Source organism: Bombus vancouverensis, chromosome 17 (assembly GCF_051014615.1).
Source record: "Bombus vancouverensis nearcticus chromosome 17, iyBomVanc1_principal, whole genome shotgun sequence".
NCBI lineage: Eukaryota > Metazoa > Arthropoda > Insecta > Hymenoptera > Apidae > Bombus > Bombus vancouverensis.
The window spans coordinates 2,926,670-2,940,347 of NC_134927.1; the positions used below are offsets into that span (position 1 = coordinate 2,926,670).

The 13,678-nt window shown below is 39.4% G+C and overlaps 2 protein-coding genes across 2 annotated transcripts; one reads left to right on the plus strand and one right to left on the minus strand.

The window, feature by feature from the left end:
- Positions 1-222: 222 nt before the first annotated feature.
- LOC117165122 (dynein beta chain, ciliary-like) lies at positions 223-7,675 on the plus strand (the record flags this gene model as incomplete). Its single annotated transcript, XM_076626156.1, has 6 exons — positions 223-363; positions 2,738-3,019; positions 3,334-3,540; positions 5,443-5,616; positions 6,439-6,587; positions 7,417-7,675. Coding segments are annotated over 6 exons (1,212 nt in total), but the record flags the coding sequence as incomplete, so codon positions are not given.
- LOC143303942 (uncharacterized) lies at positions 7,274-13,324 on the minus strand. Its single transcript, XM_076626157.1, has 2 exons — positions 12,885-13,324; positions 7,274-11,151 (listed from the first exon to the last, which is right to left on the minus strand). Exons 1-2 carry the CDS (start codon positions 13,322-13,324, stop codon positions 9,543-9,545), a joined length of 2,049 nt encoding a protein of 682 aa, XP_076482272.1. The 3' UTR covers positions 7,274-9,542.
- Positions 13,325-13,678: the final 354 nt, after the last annotated feature.

Consider the following 13,678-nt stretch of genomic DNA (forward strand, 5'->3'; position numbering starts at 1 on the left):
GTGGGAGAAAGAAAGAGTTTTAGTATTACGTTATTGATAAATTTAAAAAACATACATAACCTAAATATTTTTTTTCTTTTCTGTCTATCTCACAAATCTGTTATTTATAAAAAAAGAGCATTAAGAATATCGGGAATACCCTGTAATACTATACCTAATATTACTTTAAATTAAAATATTTCCTTCTTCCTTAAATTGTTTAAAATATTGTATCTCGTGAATTTATTTAGGTGCTTGGTAGAAGAAAAGCTTGGTTCAAAATTTGTTGAATCCAGATCTCCACCTTTTCATAAATCCTTTGAAGGAACCAGTTCAATCACGCCTATATTTTTCATTCTCTCTTCAGGCGTTGATCCGTTGAAAGTTAGAAATTTATCAATAGTTACAAACATTTTTTATGCATAACAGATCTGTTAATTTTCTTTTTTATTTACATAATATGACATCGGCTTATTAGTTATTAATAACCATTTAGTATTGTGTTATCGATCGAAACAAAAATCCAGTAGTTTGTTTATAATCTATCAGGATAATTTCCAAAGATTATCAAGATTCGTCTAGGTGAGCTGTTTAAATTTATCTGAGGAAAGGAAAAGAAAATTTGGCTGAAGGTTCTTAAGAATCTTTTGTGCTCTTTTTTGTTAAGTACTTCGGGCCTCCAAGGTTCTGAGCTAAGTATCTAAGTATATCACTATTTTCCCCACTCCGTAGTAAGATCTTTAAACGAAGTCTACTCTTTATTCTTCTTCCCATTCGCGACCAGACGCGCGTAATTGCGAAGTTAAGACACGACTCTGCTACTACAAAGTATATGGAAGGCATACATACATGTACATATACGTGCTACGCACACGTGCAATGTAGTCGCGCCCGACTGAACGTCATTTTGCTGTTAGAATATCAGGAATCCTTACTGAGGATTTTTTTTATTTATTTATTTATCTAATGTATAGCACTATTAACTTATAATTATAATAATATATATAATGTATAATATAGTATGCAATGTCTTGTAAGGACAAGAAAGGATGTTCTATTTGAAGTGAAGTACAGTTTTATTTTAACAAACAATACCCAATGCAAAAACTGACGACAATATCTTCGTAATCCTTATTCTCACACTGGGCTCACAACTTCTGTCTTCCCAGGTCAAAAAATGCTGACCCTCAATTCTCGCAACTTTCTCCCACTCCTTTACTCATTTAGCTTTGACGTCACCAAGGCACGCTCGCTCTCTCTTTCTCTCTTCCCCAGCACCCTTACGATTCTTAGTTTATACCTTAAATTTACAACTTATACTATCTCGAGAAAACTCGAACTTAAATATATGATAGTCCAAGTGTATATACCCCTTTCTTTTTGATATTACATACCGCTATATAGGGCGAAACTATAGAAACGTTATCTATCCTCGGATTTCTATGATTTTAGGATATGTTATAGAAATATTTTGAACAACTTTTACCTTTATAGTATACTGTATATAAAGAGTGAACTTGTTTAGTTTTCAATATATTGGCAAGAAACTACCAGCTCAATTATAGTGTATTTTTGCCTATAGATGTTTATCTCTGACAGCGTATGCGTCGCTCTGGTTACCAGTCGTCGGTCACTTATCTTCTGTGTATTAACAATTACTCAATTATTTAATATTTGAACCCAATACATTGATGATATTCACTTATAATTGAGTTATAAGTTACCAGTCATAACAGACTCTTGTAGCCTCGCATGTGTATGTTGTGCACGAAGCCTTTAAACTCGCCCAACCCTCGTTTTAAAAGAGAAGATAAGTGACCGGCAATCGGTAACCAAACTAACGCATAAGCTGTCACGGTTACACAACTGCAGATGTAGAATTCACTGTAGTGATATCGATAGTTTTTCGTGCATATCCCGGAAACTGAGCGAATTCACTTCTTATAAAGGAAAAGGTTATTTGAAATATCGATTTCCACAACACTTTCAAAAACATGGAAATCGAAGACTAGTTAACGTTTCTGCAGTTCCACCTACCAAATCATATTCTCTTCGACGCTATTCAATTTTTATGCGAAAGATTTTTCCATAAAGTAAGTAATTTTGTAATAGTTTGAAATGATGAAGTTAGATGCTTCATCCTATTTAGCGTAGATTATCATACGTTCAAAGGAATAGCTTTCTGTTTGTTCATTAATATGGCATTACTTAGTTTTTATCTAATTGGGAAATGTAAACATTTTCTAATGTAACTTCAATGTAAGAGCTAATGAAATTTTAAGGTCATTTTCCAAAAGAACGGTTTATTTGCAACCCATGGTTCCTTGCAGATATTACGTGATCCATTAGATATCCATTACACGATGCCATACAAAAAATTTACCTTTGAAATTCTATTGTACGGTATCTTTCTTTAATAAATCTGCACCGATCTGAAGGTGTGGGATCATCTATCAAAGTCATGAGATATATATAATTCATGAATACCCTGAACAACCAATAACCTATAAGCAAACTGCGCAACATTTAATAATTTTTCTTTAATGCAATATAATTGTAACACCTTCTTACTCTTCTCATTTCCTATATTCTGTTGCTTTCAATGGCATATGCTTGGTTTATCAGTTTATAACCTGAATCGAAGACAATTAAAATTAAGAATTATGGATACCTAATGAATTACACAAAAACATGTTACAAAAATCAACGTGATCACATCGAATATGTATTTACAATAACGACAACGATAAAAATTCAGGACGTGGAAAAACTGGGAATGCAATTGGGTTTCACTTTTGGAGGAAGAAATTTCCATAATGTGTCACTGGGTCAAGGTCAAGAACCCATAGCGGAAGAAGCCATAGAACTTTCCGCGAACGAAGGCCATTGGGTAATTTTGCAAAATGTCCATTTGGTGAGGAAATGGTTGCCTACATTAGAAAAAAAGATGGAACAGTGCTCGGAGAATCCACATGATGATTATCGATTGTTCATTAGTGCGGAACCCAGTCCTGATCCTCATGAATCGATAATACCTCAGGTAATAAACAATTGTATAATTTGAAAAAGCAAAAGAAAATATGCACTTTTAATTAAGTTAACATGTGCTAATTATATTCTTTAACCCTCCGTCGGTAATATGGTCTTTCTCTATCGCGGTCGGCATTACAGGTCCTTTAGTAACTGGTCTAATTTCTTACTGTTTTTTTGCCTTAATAAAATCTAAGAAAATTCTGAGGTACCTATTATAGACCCAAATTCACTATATAAGTGATACTTTAGCCAATAAATAAGTAGATAATGTCGATAGGAAACACTGATTACTAAATTTAAGGTTCGTTAAATTGTACACAGGGTATACTAGAATCAGCCATAAAGATCACGAACGAACCACCATCTGGAATTCAAGCGAACATCCACAAAGCGTTGGATAACTTTACCCAGGAAACTTTGGAGTCCTGCAGCAAGGAAACCGAATTCAAAGCAATATTATTTGCACTTTGTTATTATCACGCTGTACTTGCAGAACGTAGAAAATTTGGGGCGCAAGGATGGAATAGGGTAAGTAACTTTAAATCTTAATGGATCATAACGTTAAATTAGAAATTATAGATCGAAGATTTGTAAATGTTGAAACAATGAGAGAAGCCAAAAACAATGTTTACGATATCTTGTGTAATGTAATAACTTAAAATTAATACTCTTTCACAGATTTTTTATTAATTATAAGACATATTTGGAATAGATCTCACAACTGTGGCATAATTTAAAACGTACTATAAGTGTCTTCCTTGTAGTCTGCAATTAAATTAGGAAAAGCTATTAATTTTTTACTAGTGATGATATTAGCAAAGTTTGTAAATTATATTCTTCAATAATTGTTGCTTTAGTAAATATATGCTCTAATAATAAATTATTAAATAATTTAGAACGTAACTATACACAAATAGCAATTAAACAAATTTCTCTGTTACTATGTTGTTAATCGTTGTTAAGAAATCACATTTACATATACGGGGTGGTTGGTAACTGGTGGTACAAGCGGAAAGGGGGTGATTCTACGCGAAGAAAGAAGTCGAAAATATAGAATAAAAATTTTTCGTTTGAGGTTTTGTTTTCGAGAAAATCGACTTTGAATTTTCGCTCGGTACGCGTGCACTTTATCGCGTCTCGTTATAACGGATCTCACTGTAGATTTTTAAAAAAATTTATAGAATAAAAATTTTATTTTTAATTTTTTTTTTTTTCGACTTCTTTTTTTCGCGTAGAATCACCCCCTTTCCGCTTGTACTACCAGTTACCAACCATCCTGTATATATATGTCGGGGTCGACGTATATATTACGATTAGGGTTAGGGGCATTAAACGAATCTTCATTTGGATTCGATTCGACATTATTGTTATGCAATAGAGCAGGTATCTATTAGTGCAAATATGATTATTACAGAATTTGACAAGTAACCATAGTAATTAGATACTCGAGAAGCTAATGACAATGATCCGAGTTTCAATAACTATGTACAATTTGCTTGTCTACGGTACAAGTATTACTGAACTAACTCTTTTTTAAAACATAGAATATCCACCGACCGTAAAGACGCTATGTAACTCTCTAATGCGACCTCACGAGAGAATCACTTTCTATCGTTATGATGCTGCAGAGGAAAACTATGATGGGATGACGTTGATGTTAATTGGTCCATTTCCATGTTGGTAGTTAGAGACGGATGCTAGCCGTCGTTGAGGTAAACTTGCTAGCGGTCAGCGTCGTTCGTGAGAAAAATAGATTTTCCCTATCTTCTGTTTGTCTGTTTGAAGGACTTTAGTTAACTAGATCTTAAGATTTTATAACGGGTCCTCAGGCTAGCTGAACATGTACAATGGAGATGCGTCGACATCTTACTCGAAGAATAGGTTCTGCGTGTAGCGAGCCACGGGACAGAAACCGTTGGAATGTTTACTGTCGCGTGTCGCTACAAATATTTCTTTGAAGGAGAGCTGTAGAATTACTCCATACCTTTGTTAGACAAAGCGTTCATCCCGTGACCGCGGCTTATATGTGTTTCTGGAACCTAATTTCCCAATTGTATGTTATATAAAATACCTTTAATTATATCAGAAAGAAAGAAATCATTGTCGAATTATACCATAGGATGAGTGCAATGACAAAGCGACATTCTCCTATGCGACTCAAATTACTGTTACAACTCTTGGAACATATTGCCGTACTTCTTCCATCATCATTAAATCAATTAGAACATGATCAACTTAAAACTATTGAAATGTGACATTAAATTCGAAAGTGTTTATATTGAAGGTAACTGCTTATAGAAAAAAATTATAACTTCTCAAATTTATTGATGATAGATGAAGGAAGTTTCATAATCTTTTGAATTTTCAAACTTTAAATGCTGCTTTGTAACACAAAGCCAGACAATTAATTAGTGATTTTTTTTTTGATAGGGAGAATTAACTATTAATGCTGAGATGGAAGATCTGCAAAATTATATAATGATGGATGCTGTCCCGCCGTCTTGGACAAAAAGAGCTTACCCTTCAGAATTAGGATTAAACAGTTGGTTCACGGATATGTTGTATCGAATAAATGAATTATCTAATTGGACTGCTGATTTTAACGTAAACATTTACTTATTTCTTACTATTATTGTAACTTTTTTTATTGTATAAAACAATGCCCTATTAATATCGAAATGTTTCAGTTTGCGAAACTGATAATTGAATCCGTGGCAAATTTTGATGCCTGGAATTCAACTCAAACTGGTAAAATAAACATAGGAAAATTGAATGAGCGACGGAATAAAGCTTCGTTCGACGCACACGATTGTTGCTACCCATAAAAAGTGAAATTTTAATAACTTTTCGGTAGGAAAAAGCTGTAAAAGAGTGCTTAAATCTATTCAACTAAAATAAGTTTAGGTGCGAACTGATATGAATCAAAGTGTTTTCATCTTCAGATTATTAATCTGCAGATAATTCGTAGTAAATAGAATATGAATCTGCCTGAACTGAATCTAGAATAGCTGGATTGAGTTTGTGTAAATTCATATTAATTGAGAACATCGCTCCAATCTATTACAATAACTTTCATTAAGAAAAAATGGAAAGTATAAAATTTGACGTTTTCAAGCAGCTTTATTTCTTCGCATACTCGCCTTTAATATCCTGTACTTTGTGCCCTTTAGCTGAACTTGGGAAACAATCTTTTGCTTGAACTATTATATATTCGAGAAGATGACAAACCAGATATTAACGAATCTTCTTTCAGACGATATTAACGGGTCATTCATATTGTTTACGTGTACCAAACACAGAATTTTCCTTTTTTGCCAATTAACATTAAAATCTAAAAACTCTTACAACATTATTATTCAACTTTATTGCAATCTTATTCTACTCAGCAATTAATCTATTCTAATGACATAACGAATCATTATGTAGTTACCATCGTCGGTATGGCTAGGTGGTTTTTTCAATCCTCAATCATTCCTAACTGCAATTATGCAACAAACCGCGCGCAAAAATGAATGGCCATTGGACAAAATGTGTTTATATTGCGAAGTACTGCGAAAAACCAAAGAAGAAATCACGTAATTATTAAAAACATTACTCCGTCATTCCTTCAAACATATCCTTTATTTTTGTTTTTCCTTACTATATGATGTTAATGTCGGGTATAGTATACTTATCGCACATGTACAATGGTGAAAAAAAGTATTTGTACATACACATCCTTATTTTTTAATGAACCTTTTTATGGCGAAATCCACGATTTATTTTCGTAGAATCAATTTTTGGTAGTCGTATGAAAGTACTATTATATATATTATTATATTATATTATATAGTATATAATACTATTAAATGACACAAAGATCACTGCGGATGAGCGGGGAGAATGAAGAGGCACGCGCGCGTACACACGCACACAGGGTTAGAGTGTTGGTTCATTTATAGTATTGTATATCACTTTTTGTTATTTATTAATTTCAATTTATTATTAAGACGATATGATTTTTTGAGAACGCGATGTAAACTTGTGAGGATTTGTAAGGTTAAACGAAAGCGAGAATGGAGTTTATAGCAGCGAAAACGAGCAACGAATTATTGTCTGAACTAGAAGTCATGTACCCCCATAAGGGAGACAATAAATAATGGCATTAGATTTAATATATATGAATTTGCGATTATCTTCTTATACATATATATGTATGTGTGTATACATGTGTATATACAAATATTTTAAAGTATTAATAAATAAAGATATCTTAACTGTATTTTTAAATATTTTTAATATTTTATTTCAAGTACATTTATTTAAATAAACTCACTAGTTTTCATCGTTAACAAAATTTAGTTACAATTTGTATAAATTTTATTTCAGAGTAATAATAATAGATTTTTCACTAAAACTTTACAGATCAGCACCAAGAGAAGGCGCTTATATAAACGGATTGTACATGGAAGGTGCACGATGGGACGTTCAAACAGGATGTATCATGGACTCTCGATTTAAAGAATTGTTTCCATTATTACCAATAATGTATATTAGGGCGATTACACAGGACAAACAAGATTTAAGGAATATGTATGAATGTCCTGTGTATAAAACACGATCGCGAGGTCCTACTTATGTGTGGACGTTCAATTTAAGAACTAAGGAGAGAGCTAGTAAGTGAATTCTTGGTGGAATGGCAATTCTATTACAAAACTAATTTTCTAAATTAAATTATGGACTAAATATGTAATGAAAATGAAGATTTTCGAAATTGATAAAGAGTGTTGATATTCATTTTTCACACACAATATTATTTTACGCAAGATAATATTTATATGAAAGAAGAAGTACAACGCTTCTCGACGCACGATTACAGTTTATTTCTCCATTTTAAATTTCTTTACAACTTACGAATTTTGGTGGGGCTGAGAGATTTTGGGGAGGGGTGGGAGAGGGCGGAAGGGAAGGGGAAGGGATGGGTGTCCTGTAGAATTATTTACAATATTTGCAATGTTTATAATGATTTGAGCGTTGCCGTTTTGTGGTTCTTTCTCTTTTTATTCTTTATTATTTTTTCGGTCTAAGCCAAAATTTTTTTATGTTTTTTCTGTGATGGTCTTCTGCGTCTTTTTGGGAAACGGCTATGTTGTATCTCCACCTAGTGTCTACGGTCTGTCCATTTAAGCTTTCCTCGTAGAGTATTGTTTTAATCCTTACTTTTCTTTTTATATGGTAGATTATTGGCATGTTATTTTGGTCTTGGAGCTAGTTTCTTTCGTCTAGGTATAAAAATGCTTCGGGGTGATGTAACCTGTTGTCAGTGTATATTTGTAATATGAATCGTTTAGAAATAAGAAACTGAAGATTAAGCTATTTTCTATTATCTTTGCAGATTGCGCGAAGGGGGTCAATAGGAGGGGATATTTGTTATTTTCGCGGCAGTTTTGGAGGAGCGAGGTTTAAATAGGTTAGATAGGTGATTAGCAAGCAGGTTGGCTGTTCACAGTTGTTGGTATGTCTGCCGTATATAGTGTGTTAGTATTGGTCCTAGGACGCTTCCTTGTGGTACTCCTGCCTTGATATCCTTAATTTCAGAATATGCATCATTTATTTTTACTACAAAGGTTCTATTGTTTGAGTAAGATTTGAGTAGTATGTAGATTTGTTCTGGAAATTGCTTTTTGAATGTTTGAAGAAGTTTTTCATGGTTAACTTTGTCAAATGCTTTTTCGATGTCCATAAAGAGTGCCGTGCAATATTGTTTTGTTCCCAGCGCCTGTAAGATTTCATTGACGAGTCTGTGCATTTGTTCTATTGTGGAGTGTTTATTCCTGAATCCAGATTGATGGACCGGTATTAATTTTTCTTTTTCTATTGTTGGTTTTAGGCGGTTATATATTATTTTTTCTAGTAATTTGGAAAACGCAGGTAGTAATGATATTGGCCTGTAGGATGCAGTTAGATGTGGGTTTTTGTTTGGTTTGGGTAACATTACGATCTGTGCTATTTTCCATAGTGCAGGAAAGTACTGTATTCTTAGAATTGCGTTGAATATTATCGTTGTTAGTTTTATTGCCTTTGGGGGAAGGTCTTTTAAGATTTTTCCATTGATCAAGTCAAATCCTGGGACTTTACTTGTCTTTGTTGCCTTAATTAAGTTTGTAACTTCTTGCGCTGTTGTGCTGAGTATGGTGCAGTGTTTATCAGTTGTGTTGCTGGCATTTTCCACTTCTTCATTTGTTTGCCATCTTTTTTCTTTTTTTTGTACGTGGAGAAATCCTCATGGATACTCCGCTGTTGCAATAATCGCGTGACAGCAGAGTAGTGTCGGACTCCTACCGACTAAAACTCCACGATGACCATCCTACGCGTATGACAGGAGTGCACCAGGAACCTCTTATGAATTAACTTCTGTTGCACCCCCTTCCCGCGTCCTCTTGTTCTAGCCAGTCCTAATACTTCCTGACTATTGAATTGGTGATGGGGGGAGGGGGGGGGAGACGATGTAGCTGCTCTAGGTCGCCTGACTGCCATCCTTCTCCATCGTCTTATCTTACAAGGGTGAGAGTTTTTCTTTCTTTCCCTTTCTGCTCGCTCTTTCGCGAGCATAACTCTGATATCTGGAAGTAATTGTCATTGGTTTGTATTGTGACAGTGGTTGCTTGTAAGTGTTCTTGATTTGTTTGACTATCTAGGTGATCAGTATAGCCGTTTAGGTTGCTCATTACTTTGGGAGTTTTTTCTAAGATACCAAGCATTGAGGATAGATCTACGTTATTAGTTATATTTATGGTTTTAATCTTAATATCGTAAGAAACGTTCTTGGGATTACCACTGATTCTCATATGGTTGTCTCCATACAGTATATCTACAGTTATTTTAGTTCTCAACAGGGACGGTTGCTTCAGTTTGACAATTTGATGACCTTCTTCCGAGAATATATTGAGTTCTATTGGTTTTTCTGGTATAGCTATGTAGTGATTTTCGTTTTTGAGCGGTATAAAAGTTACTTCTACGATTTTATAGACTGTGAATTTACAAAATCTCATGGTATTGTCTACACTAATTATTTCGGATGCGCAATCGTGTTTCGAATGTCTATAATGTATGGGTTGAGTTTGTTTACAAATATATAATTCGCGTCTGATTCGACATTGCTTGTCCAAATACATCTGGTCTACATTCACATAAGTTAATCCTGAGGTAAAAAATATCGGACGTTCGACTAATGGAGCGAGAAATGCTCCGTTCTTTTGAGTCGGTATGGGGTATACCTGTTCTATATCCCAGTCCGAGTCAGTTATTGTTGGGATTGAAATTTTAAAGAAGATCTTTTCGCTTTGGACAAACAGTGTGAGTGTAGAGATGTCTAAGATGTTTTGGAAGTTACCTTCCTCTGGTAAAAATTCTTTATTCATGGTGTGCTTTCCTAAAGCCTTAGCGTATTGTTCTAAGAAAGTGTGATGATTTATGATCTGGGGGCTAACAATTCCTTGTTTTCCTAGTAGAATTAGATTGAACATTTCATTGAGTTGAAAGTGTAAATCTGACAAAGCGCTTTCTATAGAAATAATCTTGACTACTAGAAGTTCTTGCTTGTTTACCTGATTTATTTCATTTCGTATGTCCGCGTTTACCTTTTCTAATTGCTTTAGGCTGTCGGTGTTTAGGATTTTCCTAATTAGAGCGGTTTGGTTAGTTACAATGGTTTTTAATTCGTTTCCTTCGCTAAATAGTTTGTCGATATTCTGGTCTATCAACTGTAAGTCGTCAGAATCTAGAGTTCCGAAGAGTGTTTTGCTGATTGAGCCTATAGCGTTTATCAATCCTCTCTTAACTTTAGAGTGAGTCAGTAATCTTAAATGTGTTCCTAGCGTTTTGACGTTGTTAAACTTGTTGGTTAAGGAAAGTATTTCTGATTTTACTCGACACGAGGTGGTACAATGTTTCTGGGTCTCTTTTATGTGTTTTCCTAATGTATCGATGTGGTTAGTTATATCACCTACATCTATTCCTTTTTTTTTTTTTTTCGTGGAGGAAACCTTCACAGGGGCCCCGCGCCCTCCGGAGAGGGCGCTGGGTAGTGCCGGATTCGTACCGGTTAAAACCTCCACGGTGCCCTGCCCTGACGCCTGAGTCGAGATGCACCCGGGATCTCTCCCGAATTACTACCGGTTACCCCCGGGCGTCTATCTCTCCTTTCTGTCGAAGGGAGGCGTCCTGCTCTTCTTGGACCGCTGGGGGGGACCACGCTCCCTAGCGCCTCGCTCCTGCTGCGTCATCCTGGGGACCCTGTCCCCTGACGCCTCTTCCTGGTTCTTTCGCGCTCCTACGGTGGCCGCGGCGGCGCCGGTGGCGGCGTCGCGCCCCTGCGGCGCATTGTGTTCCTCGGGCGCTGCGATGTCCTGGACGGATGGCGAGCTCGCTCCCGGTTTCTTTCCGCCCGCTTCTTCGCCAGCATAACCTGCTCGCAATAGGTGCGGACGGCGGCGAACTCCTGGCGCCCTCTGAGCATAGCCGCGACGACCGATTCGGGGGCTAAGCTCTCGCCGATTTCGAGCCGTAGGACGCGTCGTGGTTCCGCCCACGCCGGACAGAACTCCAGCGTGTGTTGCGCCGTGTACTCCTCTTCCTTGCAGTGGTGGCAGACGGACGTCGCCTCTCGCCGAATCCTTGGCAGGTACTCGCCGAACACTCCGTGGCCGGTGAGCACCTGCGTCATCCTGAAGGTCAGCGGCGCTCCGCCTCGATCCCTCCAGGCCTCCCAGTTGGGAAGCACGGCGCGAACGGCCCGGTACGGCCGCACGGCGTCCTCCTGGATCAGCTGCGAGCGCCATCGTTCCCACGTCTCCTTCTTCGCCTCCTCCCGGATGTTCGGGGCCGGCTGGCTGGCGGTCGATGGCGTCGGGCCCCTCTGGTGTTCGTACACGCGTTCGAGCGCCAGGGCTTGCAGCTCGAACGGGGGGGATGCCGCCAGCACGGTCGCCGACGCGTACGACGTCGTCCTGTAGCCTCTCGCTATGCGGATAGCGGTCGTCCTCTGCAGTCTCCGCAGCAAGGTCAGGCTGCGGCGGCTGGCCGTCAAGCTGCTGGCCCAGACGGGTGCCCCGTAGAGGACTCGGGACCGAACCACTCCCTCGTAGAGTCGGCGGATTCTCGATCCTGCTCCGCGAATGTTCGGTAGGAGGCTGCACAGGGCGTTGGCTGCGGCCGTCGCCTTCGGGACCAGTTGCTCGAAGTGCGGTCCGAAGGTCCATCTGCTGTCGATCGTGAGACCCAGGTACTTCATCTGGCGTTTCACCGGGACCTCTTCTCCGCCGATGTTCACCGACAGTCCGGGAGGAGGTGTTCCTCTTCGTCGCTGGTCGAAGAACAACAGTGCCTCGGATTTGGCCGGCGACACCGTCAGGCCGAGCCTTTGAATGGCGCGCACCGCGCACGCCACGGCGTCCTCCGTGCGATTCGCCGTGTCGTGCCACCACCGTCCCCCGGCCAGGACCAGGGTGTTATCACAGGCGAAATTCGAGCAACTGTATATAACAAACCGAAATTCCGAACGCCTTATCGCGTGTGACCGTCCGGTCAGCACCCGTTCTCAGCCGCCTGAGTGGCATTCGATCACTCCAGCCGTTCTCCGAATTTTACACTAAGTATAAACAAAACCTTCTCCCACTCCAACGAATGGAAGAATATAAATGCTCCCTTCAAAATCATCCAGTCAGTCTAAAAAAAATTCTTAACTAATCCAAGTATCGAAAGTGTATCATCGCGAACCGAAAAAATTGTATAAATTGAGTAAAAAATAAAAAGAACTTTATCTCCTTTTCGGAAATTAACAAGTTCCTCACTTCTTACCTTAATTTTACACGACAGTGTCGTCGGCGTAGCACACCATGCCTGCTCCCGGAGGCATCGGACATCGGAGGACGGAGTCGTAGGCTGTGATCCAGAGTATCGGTCCCAACACCGATCCCTGCGGAACGCCGCGCTCGATCCGCCTTCTTTCCTCCCCGTTCTTCCCGGCGTAGACGATGTATCTGTCTGTTAGGTATGCTGGGATGATCCCTACCAGATACGCCGGGACCTCGAAGTGTCGCAGAGATTCCACGATCCTGGCCCAGGGGATCGAGTTGAAGGCGTTGGTGACATCTAGTGATACCGCTACTGCCACCCCTTCTCGAGAGACCTCGTCCTCGGCCATGGTCTTCACCCTCTTCACCGTGTCCACGGTCGAGTGGCCGCGGCGGAATCCGTATTGGCTGTCGTGCCATCCGGGCGCCCTCTCGGTCATGTGAGCCTCCAGCCGGGCGGCGATGATCCTTTCGAGCATCTTGCCCACCTCGTCCAGCAGGCATATCGGCCTGTACGCGGACGGCGAGTCCGGCGGGCGGCCCTCTTTCCGCAGCAGGACCAGTCTAGCCGTCCGCTATGACCGGGGATAGACGCCCTCCTCTAGGCATCTGGTGAACAGGTGTCGCAGGCGGGGAGCCATGGTGACGATCGTCTCCACCCACGCTCCGCCCGGTATTCCGTCCGGACCGGGTGCCACGTCGCGGGATGCCATCCTCCTGGTTGCTTCGCAGAGTTCTTCTTCGGTCACTCGCAGTTCTTCGCTCCATCCTGTTGCGGTTGTCGTCGCTGCCTCCTCGTCGTCGTCGACAGAGGGGGAGGATGGCGCAGGTTG